The sequence below is a fragment of the Argentina silus genome (assembly GCF_951799395.1).
Source record: "Argentina silus genome assembly, chromosome: 5".
Lineage (NCBI taxonomy): Eukaryota > Metazoa > Chordata > Actinopteri > Argentiniformes > Argentinidae > Argentina > Argentina silus.
Genome location: NC_139659.1, coordinates 10806940 through 10831743, shown reverse-complemented (window position 1 = coordinate 10831743; position 24804 = coordinate 10806940). Strand labels below are relative to the sequence as shown.

The following is a 24804-nucleotide window of genomic DNA, read 5'->3' as shown; positions in this document are numbered from 1 at the left end:
TAGACTCACCCCCCTGAGTCTGGGTGCTAGTCACATGATCTGTGACCATTGATGAACACTAACAGATCCAGTTGTGAATGAAATCAGCCTCTTCAGTGAATCAATCGGCAAGTCAGCAACGCACTGTGGGTTGTCGATTGATAGAATAATGCACAATATGCAATGGGTTTTTTTTATAAATAAAAACATAGAACACTTCTATTCAACCATTATCTGGAATAAGCTCACCTTGAAAACTATCATTATCTATTTGATGAAACGACTTTAATGTAAATGCGTAAAATCGTTAATGTAAAATCGTTATGTTGTTAAACATGTAAAGCTAAAGATGAGAAGGCATTTTATTTTACATGTATGCTTGGATCCAGATAAGAGTCATATCTTATATAATCTGATCTTCACAATGCAAATCGAGAATGCCACATCATGTGTGCATGGCATCAAAACATGAACATCATTAGTCATCTGTCGTTAAAACTGAGCTGTTGTCGATGAAAATATAAGGGGAGTGGAAAACCCCCCAGTCTTTTTCAAATATTGGACTGGTTCATTGTTGACATCCTCTAGGCCTACCAATCAGTTATTCAAGTTTAGATTTTCATCACCTCAGTTAGTGTGGTGTTGCCAATTTAAATCACTTCATCTGTTAAATTTCACTTCATCTGTTGTATTTGGTATCAAAGTATTTTTTCTTTAAAGAGATTAAAGGCAAAGGCATCTCTGTGAATCGAACAAAACGGCTCATCACAACATAGGTCTACATCTGAGATACAGTATGAGGTTGAAGCTATATTCTAAATGCTCTAAATACTGTTTGTCAGGCTGTTTTGTTCGATGTACAGATGGAACATAGACTATATAACCCATCTCCCATGAAGAGCCATATTATTTTGCACTATGTTCAAACAGCCTATAAATCCATGTTATCCAAACGAATTGCAAATACTGTAATCGCAAATGTTTGCAAATTATGTATTCGAAAATTAAAACATATCCATCCAAATGCTGCAATGCTCTATTTTGTATTTGTTATACTTTATAATTATTTAGGCTACTGTATTTTAAATGAGTAAGCTGTTTGCATCTGATTGAAATAGGCCTACAGCAAATCTGGTCTGTGGGTTAGAGGGGCAGTAGACTTATGATGTGGATAGAAAACCCTAATTGTCAATGCAATTGGATTTTCCTCTTATGTTGTTCTACTTGTTCTACATCAGTAGACTATGTATATATGGTCTACTGACATGCGACTCTCTTTAGATGAATATTCGAAAAGATGTTGAAACCTTTTTTAATGACGTCAAGCCAGTTGTTTTGGTCCTGTCTGTCCAATCATAGGCATCTCTTTCATTCTACAGGAGCCGAAATGGGTCTATTCTTGCAGCGTATGTATCCTCCCATACCTACCACAACGCCCTTCGGCGGGTGCGAGGTGCTACCCGACTGCTGCTTTAAACAGCAGCACTGACATGGAAACCCCATTGCAGTTGCAGAACGATTTCTTTCAAGAGCAGCAGTTCCAGCACTGTAAGTACCAGCACTACTGCGGACGAGAGGAACGGTTCACTGAGCAGCGCGACCAATGCTGCACCTTCAATAACTGTACCTGCGATGCAAGAAAAAGCCTCGTTTTTCGCGGGACGTCACCGACCACTGTCAGAACTTTAAGGACACCATCCGTAACGTCTTCGAGGCAAGGTTGTCAGTTTAGCGTTTGTGAGTTCACGCCCTCTAGTCATGGTAGTTCATCCAGACATCATCATCATCAGCATCAGCAGTGTCACAATCGGCAGCGGGGCAGCCCGGGCAGCAGCCACAAAGAGAGTAACTCCTATAATGAAATAGCCATGAGCAGCTGCAGATACAACGGCGGCGTAATGCGGCCGCTGAGCAACTTGAGCTCGTCCCGCAGAAACATGCATGAGTTTGATTCTGAGTCCCAGCCTTTACAACCAATCTCTACCGCAGATGCGTCGGACACCTTAGTATCTAAGCCGGAGAACAATTCGACCACCCTGATGCCTTATGCATCGGGAGACGGAGGAGGTGGATGTAGCCACAACAGTGGCAGTAAATCGGGTAAAAAGAAGAATCAGAACATTGGGCAAAAGCTTGGACATAGAAGGGCCTTGTTTGAGAAAAGGAAGCGTCTCAGCGACTATGCTTTGATCTTTGGGATGTTTGGGATCGTTGTTATGGTTATAGAGACAGAACTCTCCTGGGGAGCCTATGGAAAGGTGCGTAACTCAATCCTGTGCCGTGCAGGTCCACATCTAGGTTGGAATTAATATACTGGCATGTTCAGTGGACAAGTAATAAGCACAAGTTTTTTGGGTTGTTTTTTTTAAAGTGCCTCAAAACTATAATAATATGTTCACATTGTTTGCATTACACATAGTCTATTTAGACTATTGTAAAGACATGAAGTTCGTATGCGATCAACCGTAACACATGGCAGGATAGGTTACATTGAATCCAGGTGGCCTCACAAACAATGTGACACATGGCAGCCTATCCCATACATCCATAATATGGGTTTTTCGTATGAATAATATTTGTAAAAAATACTGTCTATGGAAAATGCAATATTCAGTCAATATATCAGTTTTAATGAGGAGTGTTATTACCGTTTGGAAGTCTACTTATTTGAAGATTGTTTCAAGATATGTGTTCATTGTGTTGTTATATTACTATTGTGTTCTTTCTCTCTTATCCAGGAGTCTTTGTATTCATTAGCTCTTAAATGCCTGATAAGCCTTTCTACCATCATTCTTCTGGGTCTGATTATCATATACCACGCAAGGGAGATTCAGGTAATATTCTATTTTTTCCAAAGTGCTTAATTCTAGACATCACTAGAGAGGTGATACTGTTTAGAACAGTATTACTACACTTGTTGATAATAACACTAATTTGAACAGGTATAGGCCTACTGCTGCCGATAGGCTGGTAGTGTGACAGTAAGCTGCTTTGCTGAAAGTGTTCTCTTCTTTCGCGATGAATAATTGTATCATAGACATTGATGTGCTCCTCCGACTTAACTGTTTTGACTGAATGGAATTACTCGGGAATTAACTGGATTATTTTCAAATCAAGTTCATTTTATCCTTCATGGGTGACATGATCTAATTATGGCATTAAATCCTTTTCATGACATGTTGACCCATACTGTAAACTACAGTAACGCGCATGCAGTGTAACACATCCGTGTATTTCAGTCCGTTTATGTTATAGTTTCATTTCCATTCATTAACACAAATTACGTTCTTGTGTATCTGTTATTTTCGTAAAAACATAATACATAAACATCAAAACACCGTAATAATTGGGATTTAATGAACACATGAACACAACGCGTTACTTCATTGTAGTTTGACTAAACATAACTACATACTTGTATAATAAGTGACTTAGTAACAACATATTACTGTTATGGGCAAATCAAATTTTTCACCATGAAAGTGCCACTTACTTTATTTCTCAAGAAAGCATTCTGCATTCCCTATTAACAGTACTTGGACAAAACTCAATTTTATGACCTTGCGTCAGTTGGTCTTTGCAAGGTGGACATATATTACACTATTGTCAGAAACCTATTATGCAGCTGGTGCTGCTCCATGCAAGTGAGAGCTATATTTGGCTACCTCAAGCATTTTCTTGAACCTTGGTGGGGGAGACCATGGTCATTAAACTACTGTACCTTTCTAATGTGCTTTTCTTTTACAGCTAGAAAATGTAAAGGCAAGCCAGATCTTTTCAAATACTGTCTTGTAAGACACATAGACAAAACCTCATGAGGCTATACAAATGATGTGCAAGGGAAACCTGGACAGTCTAATATGAAAGTTACTTGTGTTACTCAATTAGATTAAATAATGAATACTTTTCCTCATGACTACAATTGAGTTCAATATTGCACTTTTGTTATGTAAATGTATTCTACCGCTAGAGAACATAAAAGCCATCCAGGCATTTTCTAACACTATTGTAAGACACATGGAAAAAACATCATGACGATATAAAATGATGTGCAAGGGAAATCTGGACAGTCTAATATGAAAGTTACTTGTGTTACTCAATTATATGAAATATCGAATACTTTTCTTCATGACTACCATTTTTGTCAATTGAGTTCAATTTCTAAGTAAAATTCACAACGTATAATAGTCCTACAGTATTGTTTAACTTGAGGAATACAATGTCTGAATCGACTGCTAGTTCATTATCTTTCACATTGTTGAATTGCAACGGCCTGTATTCATTAGCCTCTCTGTTATATTTAGGAGTTACAGGTCCCAGAGGGATATCAATCATTGAAATAGCTCAACAGTAAAATGTGTCTCCCTTTGAAATGGCCTACTGTAAAGCTTTCTTTGTAAGAGATGATAGAAATGCATACAGATCATTACCATATTTTGATACATAACAAAACCATTTTCATTTCCTCAGCAAATGGTTCTCTATAGCTGTTTACATGATCAAGTGTATATTGTAAGCTTGCATGCGGGAATAATTTCCATTCTTACATGTGTACGTTTCAGGTCTCTGTGTATCTTTTATTTAACAAACTGTTTCACATCTCTTAGCAAACTAGACATCCATTCAGATTCAGATCCATTCTTGCGTCCTCAAAAAAAAAATGTGGACACATCAAAGAGAGTGCAGTATTGTGAATGATTGACTTACTATTACAATGATGAAAACAGTCCAAGAAAGCTAAGATTGTTGGCTGTCCATATGAATTATGACTTTAACTCCCAAACAAATGGATTGCGATATGAATATATTTATGCAACATGTATATGGTTGAAACACATATTGAGGTTATAAGATTTCCAGATCCTCCACAGTCTCATTCATACTGGAGCAGGACTCAATAAAGGCATTCTCACCCTGTTCACCTTGGTTAGTGACATTCACTCAAACTTCATATCCACTGTTATTGCTGTCTGTGGCTTTATTGAACCCTACTTGTCATTGTCGTCCTGGTTGATGGCAGTATTTACACCTTTCTTGCTGCTTGCAGCTATATAAGTAGTGATACAGGTAGAAGTATTACGTTGTACAGTAGTATTGGCAGTAGTACTGTATTCCCATTTCTACAACAAGAGTGCACCTTATCCTTCTCTGAAGATGGGTTATTTCCAGCCCAGCCTCGGTAAAATAGATTATGCATGCACATCCGTATGTACTCACAGATGCCTGTCAAATAAAGATGCATCGTTCAAAATGAAGAGAGGCTCCTGCACTCTCCACAGTGAGTCACTTGTCCAAACTGCATGGAGAAGACTTGACTTGCTCACTTTTTAAGGGCGCTTTGACAGTGTGCATAGGCATTTACTTAGCTTCCCTTTAGTTTCCCTCTTCACAATGACTGAGATATCCCTAGGTCAGCCTAAGGACAGCTCGTGGCCACTATAGTAGCTGTCATAAAGAGGCTATAGGGACACATCTTCAGCATAAGATGGCAGTGATTGGTGACATGGTGCATCAAGCACATAGGATTTCTCTCCATCTTCTCAGAGATGTCTCAAGATTCAGAGACATTATCCCTCCAAATCCCTCCCTCAAACTAGAAGCTGTGTTGTCTGTTATATTCACGCGTACAGATTGTCAACATACAACAAATCTTGTTGAGTGCGTATTTTTTGCAATTAATACTGCCCACTGTATTCTAGGCATGAATGATACAGACCCCATGGTGTCTTGTTGACAGCTGGCAATCTAAAGTATCAGAAGAAGACTTCTGTGTTTTGTTTGCTGTGTTAGAAGGGCAACTGTGGAGAGTTCTGTGTGAATGGAACCTGAAAGCTTAGATGATGTGGTGTTACTCTGACTTTGATTTGTCATTGACAAAGATTTAAAGGAGCTAGAGAGAAATGCTCTGAGCATGTTCGATTGCCCTCTCCACTAATATTTTGATGAGTTCATCATTGTCCCAGGAAGACAGTGAATAACACTGTTCACCTTGCATTACTGTTACTTTGCCAAGAGGCATACATGTAAATGCCATTGCAATTACTCTGCACGTCCTGTATGAGGACAGTTCTGCTGAGATTTTCTAATCAAAACTAAAAGACAATGCTTTCAGATGAGTATGCACTTTGCAATGTTTTTAAAAGAATAGTGTATCTTGTAGTGCTGAAATGCACTAACAAGCTGCCCTTTCACCGATCTTGGAGAGAGAGAAATTAGATGCTACAGCTTTAGTGTTTGATGAGAGACCATCTTGCCTCCCAGCTGTCTGAAGGAAGTCACAGCCTCATCCATACTGGGTGTGTATCGTGGTGTGCGCGCGTGTGTGTGTGTGTGTGTGTGTGTGTGTGTGTGTGTGTGTGTGTGCGCGCGCGTCTGCACGCGTGTGCACATGTGCGTGTGTGTGTGTCAGAGACACTGTGTAACTGCAGGAGATGCTCTGCATTTCTCACAGTGAAATCTGTCCTTTACCTGAGACGCCTGACTGGAGTCAGATAACCACTGCTGGCTGGTGACCTCAATGTTTTCACTGAACAAACAGGCTTTCAAGGGCAGACATACTGCCTTCGAACGGGATGAGAATTCAAATGATAATTAATTGATCATGTTTACTATCACTATCACAGTATATATGATCTGAAACATTGATGTTTTATTATTGATACATTATGATGGGCATGTTACAAGCAGCTGCAGCACTCAAGAGGCAATTTAATTAATTGTAGTATTCATTTATGTGAGTGGAATTTAATGTTACATATAGAAAATATATGTAATTGTGTAGGACTTGATTTTGAATGCAAAAGCAAATGTAACCTACAACTTGAGATTTACTCAGCAAAGTGGCCTCTTAGTGGCTCACTTTGATATCATAAATAAACCATTGCATTAATTTCTAATTGGGCTGAACCTCTCAACCTAATTCACTAATGAGATTGAGCGATTTCTTACCCAGTGACAAGATATATGTTCCCATCTCCACATTACACAGATTAAATATTGAGCTGGACTCCATTACTTATATTGAGCATACTGAAACCAGTAACCAACCCAGGCAGCACCCGACGTGGGTGAGCTCCTGCAGAGAACCACAATTCATGGCCAAGAGAGATAGCCAGAGACAATGAGGAAAGGCATGACCTCGGGAAACATTTAATTGTGTCGTCTGGGGAAGAAAATGTCACCACCGTGACACCAGGCTCACCCTGAGAGCAACTTTCTCATGATGAGCAGAGGAATGCTCCCTTAATGATTAAACAGTGTTTGTGTCCATCAGATGACCAGTCCATCTGAGAGCAGCCTGTGGACTGTGCCAGGAGGCTGTATTTAAAGAGTGAATCGGTTGCTCTGGTTGCTCTGTTTCCAAAGATCATTGTGCACTGCAGAGGCTTGGCTTGTAGGACATCATGCGTATCCACATCTACACTGCTCTCTCTCTCTCTCCAAGAATTTTTTTTTTGTGTTGTCTCCCAGTAAGCCCAGTACAAGGCCCCAGATCAGCCCTCTGTCTTACAGGTTAGTTCTGTAGCCGGGAAGGGTTACCGTTCCCAAGATTCTATAGAATAATTCTATAGACAATTCGTCTAGCCTCTGACCACCTACATCCCGGTGTCTTCCCCGCTGCCCCCTTGGCTGCAACCCGTTGTGTCCTGGTAGCAGGATACAGTATGGTTGCCAGTATATTTAGGTGCGAGTATTCTTTCGCTCCAGGGAATTGTTGAGTTGTCTATTAGAGCGACCTATTAGAGCCTTGATGCATGCTTCATCCTAACTTTTCACATTATCCAAGAAGAAGGTTTCTCACTCCACTTAGGAGAGCTAGTCCCCCAGTTACATACATCACACAAGTATTCACCCTTCAGATTCTTACTCTCACTCATATGTTCATTGAAATCACTTTCCATTGGTGTTCATTACAGTCCACCACAAGTCTCCTATTTGGTCCTAACAACATAACACAAGGTCTATTACAAATCATGAGGTCTCAGACAAATCACGAGTTCTTAGACTCTCGATATGTTTGTGCTAGTATTTTGGGTCCTCGTCCTGCTGACTTCGCAATGTGTTTCCTGCTGACTCCACAGACTGTTTCCTGTTACTCAAGACACAAGCAGACTTCCCTACTTCTGATTATAGTTTCGACATAGAGTCATAACAACCTTTAACTACTGTTCAACACACTACAGGTTGTATACATTGATTATAGGACTCTTAAATTCACTGATTATCACATATGTTGTATGTACACTCACTGAACACTTTATTAGGAACACTATACTAATACTGGGTAGGGCCTCCCTTTGCTTTCAAAACAGCCTCAATTCTTCGTGGCATTGATTCCACAAGATGTTGGAAACATTCCTTTGAGATTCTGGTCCATGATGACATGATTGCATCACGCAATTCCTGCAGATTTATCAGGTGCACTTTCAAGCTGTGAATCACCCGTTCTATCACATCCCAAAGGTGTTCTATTGGATTCAGATCCGGTGACTGAGAAGGCCACTGAAGAACACTGAACTCATTGTGATGTTCATGAAACCAGTTTGAGATGACTTTTGCTTTGTGACATGGTGCATTATCATGCTGGAAGTAGCCATTAGAAGATGGGTAAATTGTGGCCATGAAGGGATGCACATGGTCAGCAACAATACTCAAATAGGCTGTGGCATTCAAGTGACGATTGATTGGTGTTAACGGGCCCAAAGTGTGCCAAGAAAACATTCCCCACACCATTACACCACCTCCACCATGAGAAGGTATACAGGTGTTGCTAATAAAGTGCTCAGTGAGTGTATGTGTTGATTACAAATTCTTAATTTTAAGTTTCCTAATAGTAAGCATTAAATCACTTCAGCAATCAATCACTTGCCTTTTCACTTCAGTCAGAATCTTCATTGTCTGAAGCAAATAATGTAATAGCATTCTCTCATGAGGCAAAGGAAAAGGTAAAGGCAAGGGGAGGTCAGGGGATCTTATCTTTTTGATGCCCTCAGGGGACCTCAGCCTTCTGCTCCTCCATTGCCTTTCCTTGGGACGTCATTCTTTTGACAGTGTGTGTGCGTGGGTGTGTGTGTGTGGCCGCGCGTGTGTGTGTGCGCGCGCGCGTGTGTGCGTGCGTGCGTGCGTGTGTGTGTGTGCGTGTACCTGCACGTGTGTGGTTAAAATGACTCTCAGTCCTGCAGGATTTGAGCCAAATGACCAAAGAGATTTTTAGCTCATCAACAGCTCCTATTCTAGGACTCTGAGCCCTCTGTGGCATCCTATTTAATAGGCCATGGATCAGTCTGAGCTTTTCTTTTTTTTTAAGATTCCAGCAAAATGTAAATTGGGCAAGAAATCAATCATGTGCATGTGATGTGCTATAAAGAGAGACATGGCCGTCCCTCATGCCATGCTACATACATAATTCCAGGTTATCTGCTGCAGATGTACTGTAAGTTCCTCCCTCTCTCCCTCATAACTAGTGGTTCTGCCACTGGCATGGAATATTTGATGCTCAAAGGTAAAGAGCTCTTGAGTATTGTATTTCAGGTCAGCCATTACCATAATTGCTTTTACCCACCAAGTAGGCTTTCCTTATGTAACACGCTTGTAAATGTTTAATAACATTGTTTTCAAGCGACGAAGTTTGTAAACGCGTACCTTTGTGACAGGAGGTTGTGGTCTCAAATGTAAAATGGAAGCTTTGTGCTCTGTGCAGACAATAGGGTAGATAATGTGTTTTGGCTGTTTTTTAAGGCTGAGCTTTGTGAGTAAGATACCGTCTGTCACATAGTAGAGTAACAGCTTGTGTTTCCATGTCTAAGTTACACTCCCTTGGAAAGCTTAACAAGCAGGGCTAAACCAACAGAGAGCTTGGTTAATGTTACAGCATCTCTGACAGATGTCAGTGCCTTGAAGGGGCTACTACAGAACATGTTACTTTATATTTGATGTGAGCAACAAGCTCTTTAGTTCTAAGATGATCTTTCTTTGTGGGGGAAAACTCTCAGTGTAGTGTTTTGATGAATGAATGGGCTGCAGCTGCTGTGTGGGCTGTGTGTTGTATAGTGGAACCACAGTAGCTGTAGACAACTAATTAGATGTAGGTCGCTCATCTTAGATTCTATTGTCTGTTTGTATCTGTTTGTATTACAATGCTGTCCTGTATGTAAGCAGTGATGGATGTTTATAGTTTATATATATATATATATATATATGATATATGATATATATATATATATATATATCAAAAGAATGACGTCCCAAAGAAAGGCAATGGAGGAGCAGAAGGCTGAGGTCCCCTGAGGGCATCAAAAAGATAAGATCCCCTGACCTCCCCTTGCCTTTACCTTTTCCTTTGCCTCATGAGAGAATGCTATTACATTATTTGCTTCAGACAATGAAGATTCTGACTGAAGTGAAAAGGCAAGTGATTGATTGCTGAAGTGATTTAATGCTTACTATTAGGAAACTTAAAATTAAGAATTTGTAATCAACACATACACTCACCGAGCACTTTATTAGCAACACCTGTATACCTTCTCATGGTGGAGGTGGTGTAATGGTGTGGGGAATGTTTTCTTGGCACACTTTGGGCCCATTAACACCAATCAATCGTCACTTGAATGCCACCGCCTATTTGAGTATTGTTGCTGACCATGTGCATCCCTTCATAGCCACAATTTACCCATCTTCTAATGGCTACTTCCAGCATGATAATGCACCATGTCACAAAGCAAAAGTCGTCTCAAACTGGTTTCATGAACATGACAATAAGTTCAATGTTCTTCAGTGGCCTTCCCAGTCACCGGATCTGAATCCAATAGAACACCTTTGGTATGTGGTAGAACGGGAGATTCACAGCTTGAAAGTGCACCTGACAAATCTGCAGGAATTGCAGGAGATGCAATCATGTCATCATGGACCTGAATCTCAAAGGAATGTTTCCAACATCTTGTGTTGGTGGGCATGTTTGACTTGTGGGCTAGCTTTAATGAATGTGCCTTGATGTTCTAGATGGAATATCCTTTGTGTGGCAATGTGGTGTGGGTGGCTGTACTGTCAGTGTGTCTGTGGGAATGAAGGTCTGTAGAATGTGTAGCGTGTGTGTGTGTCTGTGGGAATGAAGGGCTGTAGAATGTGCAGTGTGTGTGTGTCTGTGGGAATGAAGGGCTGTAGAATGTGCAGCATGTGTGTGTGTGTGTGTGTGTGTGTGTGTGTGTGTGTGTGTGTGTGTGTGTGTGTGTGTGTCTGTGGGAATGAAGGGCTGTAGAATGTGCAGCGTGCGTGTGTGTGTCTGTGGGAATGAAGGGCTGTAGAATGTGCAGCGTGCGTGTGTGTGTCTGTGGGAATGAAGGGCTGTAGAATGTGCAGCATGCGTGTGTGTGTCTGTGGGAATGAAGGGCTGTAGAATGTGCAGCGTGCGTGTGTGTGTCTGTGGGAATGAAGGGCTGCAGAATGTGCAGCGTGCGTGTGTGTGTCTGTGGGAATGAAGGGCTTCAGAATGTGCAGCGTGCGTGTGTGTGTCTGTGACGTGTGTGTGTCTGTGGCGTGGGTGGCACTAGCGCAATTTCCAGGAGGTGTACGTTTGTTATTTTCAGGATGTCCTTGAGCTTTCTTTGGACGTTGAAAATACAAAAGTTTTTGTGCTCGTGGAGATATCTGAATAATTAAAAGTTCTATTTTTTTGACTGATATAGTAACACATTTGGCTGAAAATGTGATGTATTTTAATACATCACATTTTCAGCCAAATGTGTTACCATATCAGTCAGAAACATAGAACTTTTAATTATTCAGATATATATATGGGACTTCCTTCCCCCTTGTTTTAGATTGATTGATCCTGAATATTTCATTGTTCTTTTATTCTTCTTCAGTGGTTCCAACCAGTACTACAGTATGTGGGATAGACAGCAGCCACTGGAAGCACATACTGCATCGTACACAAACATAACCAGGCATAAGTTGTCAAAAGAGAGGCCAAAAATACATTTGCATAATCTTAACCCTCACACTAGAGGAGCAGGTGTCTCTAGGCACAGTTTGATTTAATTTAACCAAAGAGGATCATGGGACAGATTCAGTAATTTGCAGTTTTCCCCCCTTATATTCAATGGCCACGGTGGATTTAGCCTACCAGAAAGCTCTCTGGAAATGTGCTGACAGCGACATTTCGTGAAATATTTACCACCAGTATTGACGGCCCGTATACAATTGGAGGACCTTGAGGTGATTGAGTGCCTGGGGAGCGAGCTGCCATGGAGGACTATCGGCATTGCGTGTCAGAGAGGGGAATGATTTGACAACTGTGGAGGAAAGCTAACGTGGCTCGATTGCATTCATTCCGTGATGCAATGGAATATTTATAAGGGTGAGAGGAGGAAGGGGAGGCCATTTGTGGAGATAGAGGCGGTCTATCTGGTAGATCATAAGCACATAGCCAGTGGAATGACACTGAGGGGTGGCTCTTGAAGTAGTGGGCTGAGGCATTAGTTCAGGATGGGAACACTGAGCAATCAATCCTGGGAATGGTGGATAACTCTAGATTGAAGTGAGAGAGATGAGGTGACATAAGAGGATAAAAAGAGGCAGGGGTCGTGGAGGTGGTAGTGAGAACGAGGTGGTAGACGAAGAGGAGGTAGGTACAAGAGATTGATTAGGGGCAGTGAAAAGGTCCACCTAGAACCCCCCCAGTGTAAGGCCCTACCTTCTGGTCTGTGTGCCCAGGCAGTTAGAGACCTATATGCTAATGTGGGAGGTGGCAGATGTTCTCATTAGTATAATTGCTTTGAAGATGAAAATGCTCACCATATGCAAGATCCCAAAGAATTCGGCTCCAGATTTTGTGATGAGTCTGTTGCCTTTAAATCATTTAGTAAACGGAATCACTGAACAACAGTCATCCATTCTGAAAAGTAGTATCTTAACGCAGATATAGCACAGTAAATGCCATTGGCAAGTGACACTGGTGTATCGGCAATTGGAGTGTAGTAATGGGTTAAAGTGTTTCCCAGTGTATTCTCTCCTGTCAGCATGATTAAAATGCAAGGCTGCTATTTGTATTTATTAACCTCCATCTGTCTTATTGTCTCCATCACCGTTTCAGTTATTTATGGTGGACAATGCAGCAGACGACTGGAGGATAGCCATGACCTACGAGCGCATCTTCTTCATCTGCCTGGAGATCCTGGTGTGTGCCATCCACCCCATCCCAGGGAACTACACCTTCACCTGGACAGCACGCCTGGCCTTCTCCTACGCGCCGTCCAAGACGGACGCAGACGTTGACATCATCCTCTCCATCCCCATGTTCCTGCGGCTGTACCTCATCGCCCGGGTCATGCTCCTCCACAGCAAACTCTTCACCGACGCCTCATCCCGCAGCATCGGCGCCCTCAACAAGATCAACTTCAACACACGCTTCGTCATGAAGACCCTCATGACCATCTGCCCCGGCACCGTGCTGCTGGTCTTCACCATCTCGCTGTGGATCATCGCCGCCTGGACCGTGCGAGCGTGTGAGAGGTGCTCAGAGCTGCCCTTCTCATGCTATGTTGCACTGCACTGCATGAAACATAAATAAGGCTTGAATGGTTTGCTGGGCAAGCAGTTGTTACCTCATTGTGCGTGTGGGCAGCATCCAGGTGTACAGTAGTGGCCTAATCCCCAACAACATGTATTTTTTCAGTTTTGCTTTTAATGCGGAGCCCCTGCTTGGCAATGTCAAGGGCAGGGTAAACATAGCTTGTTTTTAATCTCTTGCCAGATGATTCAACATTATAGCCATTTTTTAGAACCAGAATTTTGATCTGCTGATCTAACCTGAACTGCTCATTTGGAGTTTGTGTCAGATAAGAGAAGAAATACTGTATGTCTACAAGAATAAGACATGGGATGGATGTATAATACATTTGGCAAACTGATGCTTTACCTTTCTATTCCAGATACCATGACAACCTGGACATAACTAGCAACTTTCTAGGAGCCATGTGGTTGATCTCAATCACTTTTCTAACCATTGGATATGGGGACATGGTCCCCAACACTTACTGTGGGAAAGGAGTCTGTCTCCTGACTGGTATTATGGTGAGCAACATTTCAGAAATTATATTAAATTATCATTATACTACGTTTTCTAGCAGAGCTTTTTATGAGGTCATATCTTTCAATCTCTTCCTCTGAATATCTTTTGACCTGTCAAGACTTCTTTTATGAATCTGTCTTGTGGCAGTCCAGACAATTTCATATTCAGAGGATATTGATGTGAGAAACTTTGAAAGACCCTTTTGTTTTTGTTGATGGTATTATTTGCTATTATTTGCTATCATTATTCCAGTGAAAGAAAAGCTCAGGAAAAAAGCAACGTCTATAACCATGCCTGTTTGTTTGTGTTATTTCCCAGGGTGCTGGCTGCACTGCCTTGGTGGTAGCTGTGGTTGCAAAGAAACTGGAATTAACCAAAGCTGAAAAACATGTTCATAATTTTATGATGGACACCCAGCTGACAAAAAGAGTACGTGAATACTCTTTACTCACATAGGGTTTTAGATTAAAACATGTTTTATAGCCTCGGTTATTCCATTTCCTTATTGTGGTTTGCAATTCAGGAATGCCAAGGATGGTTGAAAAGGGTCCCCTAAATACGGTAGTCAGAAATAATCCCCATAGATAATATCATTGGTCAAAAAAGGGCCACACCTCCCAAAGCCTATGAGCATATGATTATTTTGCCAAAGTTTGTAAGCCTAAAACTAAGGATCTTGTGGTTTCATTAGGAAATACATTGATATTATATCATTGGTATATGATAACCAAACAGTCAACACTCAAGCAAAACATTTGAGGTAAGCAATTAGCAATTGAACTTTGTTGTGTATCTTTTAGGAAACATTACTTCTAACCCTGTTCTTGTGTTTCAGGTTAAAAACACAGCTGCGAATGTACTCAGGGAGACGTGGCTCATCTACAAGAACACCAAACTGGTGAGGAAGATGGACCATGCCAGAGTCAGGAAGCACCAGAGGAAATTCCTCCAAGCCATTCATCAGTAGGTACCATCCCTGCTAAACCAGCTTGGTGAACAATACGAATGATGTCATCCTGATATCATCCTGATAGTTTCACAGAACGTTTCTCCCAAATGAGAGATGGGAGAGAAATACAAACCTGAAATCTGAATTGTTTGACACCTGTAGCGAAATGTTTTATGAACAGCACAACAATTTTGACTTGATCTTTCTTTTGTCCCTAATTTTTGTTTTCAATATATTGGCAGCTACAATTATTGATTTGTAAAATGAGTCTGCAGGGCCCTCTTTGACGATTGTGTAAACACAAGTGGAAGCACTCCGCAACCTCTATCGTGGTATATCTAAATGCCAGTGGAAATGGCTTCTTCTGTTTTTTATTGTCTTCTTACTGTAGGGACTTTTCTCTGCACTATTCACCAAAGTCACTCACATTAAAGGTATCGTTTGATAGAAAGATTAATGTAAGTTAGGAAGCTACAGTAACTGTTAAATGATATGTTGTAATATCGTGCTGTTAGTGGGTTGAGAGCAAATAATGTGTCACAAAGCGGTAGCACTTTATTTTACAACACATTGGTATTTTGGCAATTGTGTGGTAATAGTCTGGTGCTTATTTCGAATAAGTCAACACAATTGGTAACTACCTGGTAATATGGTGCCTTGTGGCTTGTATTCTGTCTCAAAGATACAAACAAGTAATTATACATTTTTACCATGTAATGTCTGAAAATACTGCTACTACATACCTGCTCACTTCTGTATGTTAAATTAATGCAACCAATTATTTTCAATCAATGCCATTTAAGATGGGAAAAAGATGGAATATCAATCATCAAGAACAACTTGCATTTCGCAACAGCAGACTCATTTATGAAACTAACCTCTAATGAGAATCATCAATATGACTCAGAGATCTTTCCCAGGTCTTGATGATTTATCTGCTAAAAATTACTGGTTGTGTAATTTAATAACATACAGTATTGAATAACAGACATTGTCAAAGCAACTGCAAACCATGACAGATGTATTGGGGTGGGCCTATCCTTTTTTACCACATTCTAAACTATTCATGAAAAACTGTTGGGGAGTATTTTCACACTCCTGTCCTCTCAGCAGTTACAGAAAACCTCTCTCGCTCTCACTCGCTCTCGCTCGCTCTCTCTCTCTCGCTCTCTCGCTCTCTCTCTCTCTCTCTCTCTCTCTCTCTCTCTCTCTCGCTCTCGCTCTCTCTCTTTTGCTTGCATCACCATGTTGTAAGGAACTGCCAGTTCTATGGCATGTCAAGATGACTCTTAGAGTCCTTGTGTACCTGAAGTTTGAGTCAGATGTCAGACTGACCTTAGGACCTACACATCTGTGTTTTTCCTTCTCAACTAGAGGATCAAACAGTTCCCTGTCAGGTAGTCTCTTAGGTAGTCTCTAGGGAAGTCTCAAGTGCTCTCTGTCTCTAAAACTGTATTGATTTTAGTGTTCTCCTCACTTGGTGTAGCAGAGCCTTCTTTCAAGCACCCCAGTTACTTCCTTTTCTTTCAAGCAACCGACAATCATACAAACTCTTTTCATGTTTTTGAGATCAAGTTTGGTTTCCCCAGTAACATGATCAGATTGATTATATACACATGCTCAAGGGAAATTTTCACTGTTTGTTATTTTATGTTTTATGTATTTTTATGTGTTTATGTCTGTTAACGGGTCTGTGTGATGTTCTCCTATGTGCAACTTTAATTTGCTCATGATTCTATTGAACGTGCCTTTTTTGTCATATAGACATTAGGGGTTTAGATTACTTTTATATTTTTAAAGGGATCCTAGATAGAGAGTATTGGCTGCTGCTGCAACCCCCATCCAAAATAGTGTTGTTTTATAGGCATTGGTCATAGTTACTCTGTCAGGGTTATTGGGTACTTTATTGCTGTATTCAGGCTATTTGTGTTAATGACAGCATTCCATGTCAACCTTCCCGTCTCTAGGACAAGCTAATAATGGAAAACCCTCGGAGCTTTGGCACAATCTATAAAGAACCCGATTAAATTGTAAAATGACCCTTGCAGTTCTCTCTGCAGCCAAGGACAAATACACGGCATGGTGATCATGTCCATTTCCCCTCTTATAGACTCAGTATGCCATATGACGAGGGCGTGGATCTGTTTGTAGAAAAAACCCTGGTGTGTGTTAAGTGATGCCCGTGGCCCCAGCCACAGGGTTCAACTCCGGGTGTGGGCTGTGATGAATAGTGTGTTTTTGGTCAGTGGTCGCAGAGAGGGTTTGCCCTGGAGCGAGCCTGTTCCTCAAGTAGAGGATTGAAGAGGGGTCAGTCAGGGGTCAGTGACCTGTCCTGAGGCAGTTGTAAACATCAGCTGAAAATATTACTTCCTCTGGTCTGAGCTGGATCAGCTGAGAGGGCGTAAAATTTTCGAGTAATCCTTCACTGCCAAAGATTGTGTCAGAGACGGGTCTGGGGGGTGAACAGGTAAGAACAGGTCAAGTGAGGCTTTTGCCCAGCTCTGGACAAAACCCAGGTAAATGTTAGAGGACGTGTCAGTCACAGCTATCTGGTCATTGGTTTTCTGAGGAAGGTTGGCCCGTCTTACTGCATGCCTGAAAAGATAGGCCAGTCTGTGGGGCGGGATTAGGATAAGAATTTGAGAGTGTAGCAAGGCTATAACCAGAATTTTGGAATTTGACAAAGTTCACCAGGTGATTACGTTGCTATTCATGGTGGCTTGAGGTGAGGCCCTAAGGGGCGGAGCTAAGAGGTGGGGCCCTGCTGCTGATGATAATGACCATGTTAACGATTTGATATTAATATTCAGATAGTTTTTAAAGTGCTCTTGCTGTTATTCAGAGAGGCAGGCGTGGGATGAGGGTTGCAGTACCGGGGCCTGAGGAGACTGATCCTGCCATCTGGACACGTTTCTCTGATGTTGTAATAATTCATTTGTCTATTTTATGTTTCCTTTTGTTCCTGTTTGTGTCGACACAATGCAATAGAGCTCGAAAGTAAGTCTTCGCCTCACATGTAGCTTACAGACATGTTGTGTGCATGCAAATGAGAGCTTGTCTTTTAACTCAATGATGTGACTAAAAATTACACTTCCTCATTTGATAAGTGAAATTCATAATACCATCATATATAACATATATCAACAATCTTACATGGAATCACTTATAGACAGTTTTCAGGATTTCTCATTTAGAATATTCCATGATCAGCATGATGAATGTAATGCAGTACTGCTGCCACCCAGCATGGCATCTTTTGTGAAAGCAAGACAACACAATCAATTCAGCACTACTTTATGTCTTTCAGAGCATTACACAATGGCCAACTTAACGAACAATGCAAGCACCTTCACCACCTCATTAGTGAGAGGCCACACACATAGTAAACGTTTCCGTTCTTCCTTACATGAATTTCAATTATCGGTGACGGAGGGTGTTTTTCTTTTTCCATTGTTGCATGAATGTGATGAAAATTTGATCTTTAATCAGAAAGCCACTGATTAAACTCCAATGAACTGTGCTTTCATGAACCGAAGGATGACCACTAGTGCTCCTGAGCAGAGAGAGGCCTGCTACAACCACAGTATATCATGTATCTGTCAGGTCAGGTTTACAACTCCTATCAGTCTTCTTCACCTCAACCAGGGCCAGGGGGTCATCTTTCGGCTTATGGAACCATTGTTGCGCCTGTAACTACATTTGCAACCGCATTTCCTCCATTTCTCTCTTGGATGACTCGTAGCGACACGGACAGTGGTTAAGTATGTATTTCCATCACAGGTTGCCAGCAGAATTGACAGATTTTAGGGAGACGATGGCGTTATGCATTTGACTACAACTAGCATGGTGCATGTATGCAATCAGATGTCTCACAATATGTTTATGGAGATGAGAGGATTTTTGTTTTGTTTTGGAAAGCATACTGATTGTCCTCCGTAGAATGACATTACCCTTAGCAGCAGAGTTTCACAATCCCCTGCTGCGAAGGAGGGATGTGTAGGAAGGAAGGAAGGAAGGAAGGAAGGAAGGAAGGAAGCAGGACAGGCTGCACGTGCCTGGCTGTTGGCTCAGTGGCTCAGTCAAAGAGTAAGTGTGAAACAGGGACACAACCTCAGAGGGGAAGGTCAGAGCAAAGCTCTCGGAGCCCCCTTCGTGATTTTGGCCCGAGACACTGCGCTATAACTGACACAGCGCAAGGCTCATGCTGGTGCTCAGCACAAATCCCAGTAGTTCAGGACAGCCAGTGGAAGGCAGAGACAGACCGCAGAGGGCCCTGTTCACTGTCCATTAGGCGAAAGAAAAATTAGCATCATTCCTCCCACAGCGAGGTAAACTGGGGTCATGACAAAGAGAGCAGCCTGAAAAAATCTATGGTGCAGCACTATTCAGATTGCCTTAACGGATTGAAAGGGGCATTGAAAAGCTTAGCGTAGCTGTTTTTCCCCTGATGAATAGCAAAGCACACAGGCACCCTATTGAAAACTAGGACTCTGAACACTGAATCACAGAGGGACAGAGAATATTGAGTATGATGGGGGCAGGTTATGTTCAGATTCGGACCTCCGCCTTCCCTGTTCATCAACACCATTTGACAGCTATTGGTCATCCAACCGTGAAATGCAGAATTCTGACAGGTCTTACATCTCCACTGCAAAGATATATGATGATTCTCTAATATATTTTACCATCTCCAAATTACCTTCTGTTTCCTTTCATCTTGCCAGATTATTTGAACAATAAAAGTGCACTTTTTTTTTTGTTGCAATGATTTTGGCTACTTGTTTTAGAATCTGCCTCTTTCTGAAACACTCAGCTTCTGTGTCGCTGTAATAGGCATCCTCCTTTGCCTGTAGCGTCCTTGAGTGGCTCAAGTGGCGCCCCCTGTTGATCTAACCTATCATCTTACCTTCATATCTCTGCCTGTGTACGGAATGCCTAACAATGGTGCTCCATTGCATGAGAATGGATGGATCTGGGCCAATCAGCAGAGAGTCCCTAAAGGAGCCTAATATTCTCCCCGTGGATCTCCAGTACTGTGTGCCATCAAATTCACACAGTCCAATTAGAGCCGTTAACTGAACGCCCATCGAATCAGTTGCTTCAATTAGTCTGAGAGCATTGGGTTTTATCAGACAGAAAAACAGGGCTATGTCCTTCTTCCAGCTCTGTGTATTGGTTCCACAATTATTTAGTATGCATGGGTGATTGCAGTAAAACAGCACCAGGATACAGTATGTCGAGAACTCAAGCGTGGTCCAAAGTCCTGTACAGTTGCTGTTTTGGCCAGAGACACTGTCCCCCCCCAGAGAGTGTGGATGAAAAAGCCTTGCTTTAGTAGCTTAACTAAACAGGAGATGTGAATTATTAAAGCAAGCTGTATGGATGAACGAAAGTGACTAATTTCACTCAGGCTCTTCAAGTGTCTTGAAGTGAATTTTTGTGTTTTCAACTGGTCTGGTGGAGGCTTTATGCCTACTGGATAAGATTTCCACTATGAAGCATATAAATGTCAGTAACACAATCATCATGAATGAGATTTGATATGAAAAAACTTGCAGTATATTCTCTTTTATTAGGCGTACTCTCACACAGATATGCTAAACCAGTTGTACATGTATATTGTGCTGGTAAACTGTAATCATCTTTTTATTTTATGATAATTCTACTGCATTTATGTTTTCGGCCACTTTTTTGACAAATTAATTGCTATCCACGTTTGTGCGGCCATTTACTTTCACTGAGTAACTTAAAGTGTTTTTGCATCTTGAGAATTTAAATAGAAACATGTTTGAAATATCTGTGGCCTTTTGAAAGATTCAATAATTCACTAGTCAAACAGGGCAACCTCTCCCTTGTCTTAGGATGAAATATTAAGCAGCAATTTAACAGTTTGTATGAATATTTATACAACTGCTTATACCTTAGAATTCTGTAAGATCCAAATCCAGCCAGTTGAACCCTTCTCCAGTATGCAGAATATTGTTATTGTCCGGTTCAGGCCAGAGGATTTAGTGATGGGCTCATTCTCTTTGCTGGCAGCTTCCTCCCCTCTGTGGTCTCTACTTGCATGCAGCTCAACCAATCAAACTGATCCCTGCAATCCCTGCATTCTCTACACACATCCTGTGCATGTCCTAGGAGTGCTCTTCATGTGTATGCCTTGTGTGTGCACAGATTTGTCAAGCCTATTTTTACTGATCAGCTACTTGTATGGGGTTTTGAATGGTCTTGTGTTCAGATTGAGAAGTGTTAAAATGGAGCAACGCAAGCTGAATGACCAAGCAAACTCACTAGTGGACCTTGCTAAGGTAAGCTAGGCTGACAATTGTCACATATTCTGTTTATTTTTGGTCTTTATTGTATTATTGATCTAGGCTACTTGTTTTGCTTTGAATTATTGAATTGTATGCATGTGATGTGAGCTAATTAGGTGAACCAGTAACACCTTTTCACATATAAACAAAGTCTACAGGTGTCAAATAAACAGACAGGCGTTTTAATAGGGCCAGCTGTGTACTGTGTACAGGACATGGCTGTCCCACTATCATGGAATGTTTTTGTGTGATCCAATTTATCCCAACCTGTTCTCTCTATGTTGCAGTTTCTGAACTACATCTCTTACCAATGTCATGTCATAGGATAGGTCTCTCACAAATGAGGTTATTGCTTAGTAAACACGGAAACAAAACAAGAAACAACATTATATTTCCACTCCTTGAACTGGGTGAAGTCTCAAAATTGGTGGGAAATATGATTCAGTCATAGCAGTAGCATATTAGTATGTGAGATCATGTTTCCTACCCTGATAGGTAAGTCAAACTATATTTTATTTGCCTTTACAAAGTATCTATCTCTTCAGTATTTGGGTAAAGATGTACTGTATGAAGATGAACATACCCTGGATGAGTAGGGACACATTGCTTTGTTTAAGCAGATCGTTTTTGTTCATGGTTATCTTGTGATGCACTAAAAAGAAATAGAGAAACCTTAGGGAAAGACCAGGCTCTACGCCAACCTGACGCAGCAGAAACAAAGTAACCTAGGAAGGGAGACACGCTGTGATGTGATGATTCAGCCAGAAGTGGAGACAGGGAAAGAGAGAGAGAGAGAGAGAGAGAGAGAGAGAGAGAGAGAGAGAGAGAGAGAGATCAAATCAAGGTCAAATCAGTCAGAGGCCACGATGTCATGAAAGACTAGTTAATATCACCCAACCACCCTGTGCTGTGAAACAGAGAGGGTGTGACATTAGGGAAGATGACTCATACCCATCTTCAATCATTGTCACAAGTGCCTCTCGCCATCAGAGGGCAGTATAGCATTAATCATCCCAGTACATGGTCCCAGTGGATAGATAGAGCTGTATAATGGGGCTTAAAATATCTTGGCAGCTACATAGCCTCTGCAAAGCTATATGAAATCCCTCTGATATCAGTGTTTCTCTACAATTGTGGTATTTAACATATATTTTTAGGTGCAACACAAAGCATGCACTCACTCAACCTAGCATAAATGAAATACAGTAAGCCTTTTGATATGTTTGCAAGCAATGCACTATAATGTAAGGCAATATAATGTAGAATATTATACTGGGAAATACAATCACAATGGAATTCTCCACCATTCTTTCTTGCTTGTGCTTGTGGTTTTGGTGACAGTAGTAGTAGTATCAATATTCAGACTCACAATATTCAGTACAGGCATTTATGCTTACCCAAGCATTTCTGTGCCTCCGTTCACTATACTTGTTCACTAATAACTCCCCACTGAGTTCTGGCCGGCAGCTCTTCCACAGTGTGTTATGTCATCAGCATACAGGCATTCCTGTTTCATCATTTCATGATTAACTGATGAGGTAAACTCATCTGTGTGTCTTTCCACTATACATTTGATTCCTCATTTCATGCACTATCAAGATACCCAGTATAATAAAGGTACTTAACATATACTGTACATTCTGAATTCATTGTTCATCCTCAGAAAACCATCCCTCTGTAACATTGTTTGAAACATCACAGGTATCTATGAGTGTTGATGTTAGTGATGCAACACAGTGAAACGCCATCTGCCCCAGTTGTAGTTTAAATAGCTGTCAGTGTTGTTTTGGCCCTCAGTGGATCACTGTGATTCAAACAAGCAACCAAGCCCATTATTCCTGCCACAAATGCGAATAAGACAAGGTACGTAAGTGATGGATAGCATTGCCTCCAGGCTGCCAGTGATTACTCTACAGCTGAATAATACCATAGCACACAGCAGCAACCCACTCACTCCCCACCCTACTCCCAAGTGGATGTCTCACAGTGTTTGATAACATGTCATGTCTCAAGGGAAAAACTATTTACTTTAAAGAGCAAAAGTTAATAAGTGTGTATACAACACAATTAGCACCTATTTTTCCATGTTATTAATTAGTATTTTCTTTGGTTTGATTATGCTGATCTTCTGCATCGTTCAGTGTTTGTTGTCATGATGAAATGTCTGGCCAATCTGCATAAACAGCTCTGAGCTGTTATATTTAATGTAATTGTTGATCAGCTGGGCAGATCTAACAGCCTCATTTTGTCAGAGTAAATATTCCATATTTTTTTAATATTGGAGGGCACTTCAAGACCGTCCTCCCCATCGATCTCTCTTCCCTTCCCCACACTCTCACATACAGAACTTTTGTCTGGGATTTTCTACAGACTGTGAGTTTTTTTTGGAGGATCCAGCAGGGCAGAATTATAGCCTGTAGAATGACTACAGTATACACGCACATTTGTCAAATAAGATAGTTACTTAGAATAATTTTTATTTTTTTATTTTATTTTATTCATAGCAATTTCATGCTTCTGTCAGTTTCTATCAGACAACTTCATTTCTCAAAAGGGAGAACTATTACATTACCTCTACACATCATCACTATTACATTACCTCTACACATCATCACTATTACATTACCTCTACACATCATCAGTATTACATTACCTCTACACATCATCGCCCTCAGCTGTCTCTGTCTCCCTCCATCTCTGACTCTGACATCGTCTCTCCCCCCGCCTCCAGACTCAGAACATCATGTATGACCTGATCTCAGACCTGAATGAGAGAGGAGAGGACATGGAGAAAAGGATCGCACTCCTGGAAACCAAGCTGGAGACTCTGCTGGGGAACCTGCAGGCCCTCCCTGGCCTCATCAGCCAGGTCATCAGCCAGCAGCACAGAGACTTCCTTGAGGTGCAGCTCCAGCCGTACGACAAACACAGCCCCGAGCGCTCGCAGTCAGTGTCCCGACGGAGGTCTTCTTCCACGGCGCCGCCCACCTCCTCTGAGAGCAGTTAGAGTCCGAGGGGAGAACCTCCGCAGAAGACTTTTGCCATCATATGGCCAAGTTGCATTTATTGTAAAGCCTTATGGTTTCAATAAGTATTATCCAAATTCTGATGACAGAATCCAAGGGACCGGGACAATGCATTTTAAAGGATAACTCCATGCTGTTTGTTTGTTTTTTATTACCTCAAAAGATGTTGTTATCCTTGCTCTGGTGACCTGACCATAGAAAGTGATGCTTTCCTCAGTAAAAACTATTAGGCCTTTCAATGGGGCTGTGGTAAGAACTATACTCCGTCTCTATGCAGAAGTAGCCAGTTTTAGGACAGCAAGGTTACCTGGTGTGAAAATATTGCACTAAAATAGTGCTTCTCACTGACTTTGTGCTGCTGCTGGCTTGACTCAGATGCTGTGTTCGTCAAAGCAAGCTGAGCAACTGTGGGACATGTTAACCAGCAAGCATTACAATAATACTTTTTATTGAGGAAAAAGTGTTATA

The 24804-nt window shown here is 41.4% G+C and overlaps 1 protein-coding gene across 3 annotated transcripts; it reads left to right on the top strand.

The window, feature by feature from the left end:
- Window positions 1-1454: 1454 nt before the first annotated feature.
- Window positions 1455-24348, top strand: kcnn2 (potassium calcium-activated channel subfamily N member 2; the record flags this gene model as incomplete). Of its 3 annotated transcripts, none has more annotated exons than XM_083670565.1 (8): window positions 1455-2237; window positions 2718-2813; window positions 13070-13488; window positions 13908-14049; window positions 14366-14476; window positions 14883-15010; window positions 21235-21304; window positions 24042-24348. In XM_083670565.1, the coding sequence occupies 8 exons, from the start codon at window positions 1470-1472 to the stop codon at window positions 24315-24317; spliced, it is 2010 nt and encodes a 669-aa protein (XP_083526691.1). In that variant the 3' UTR covers window positions 24318-24348. The 3 variants fall into 3 exon arrangements, with proteins under 3 accessions (XP_083526691.1, XP_083526689.1, XP_083526690.1); XM_083670563.1 differs by having other exon boundaries at window positions 1470-2237; window positions 2664-2813; XM_083670564.1 differs by having other exon boundaries at window positions 1848-2237; window positions 2721-2813.
- Between the last annotated feature and the right edge of the window lie 456 nt (window positions 24349-24804).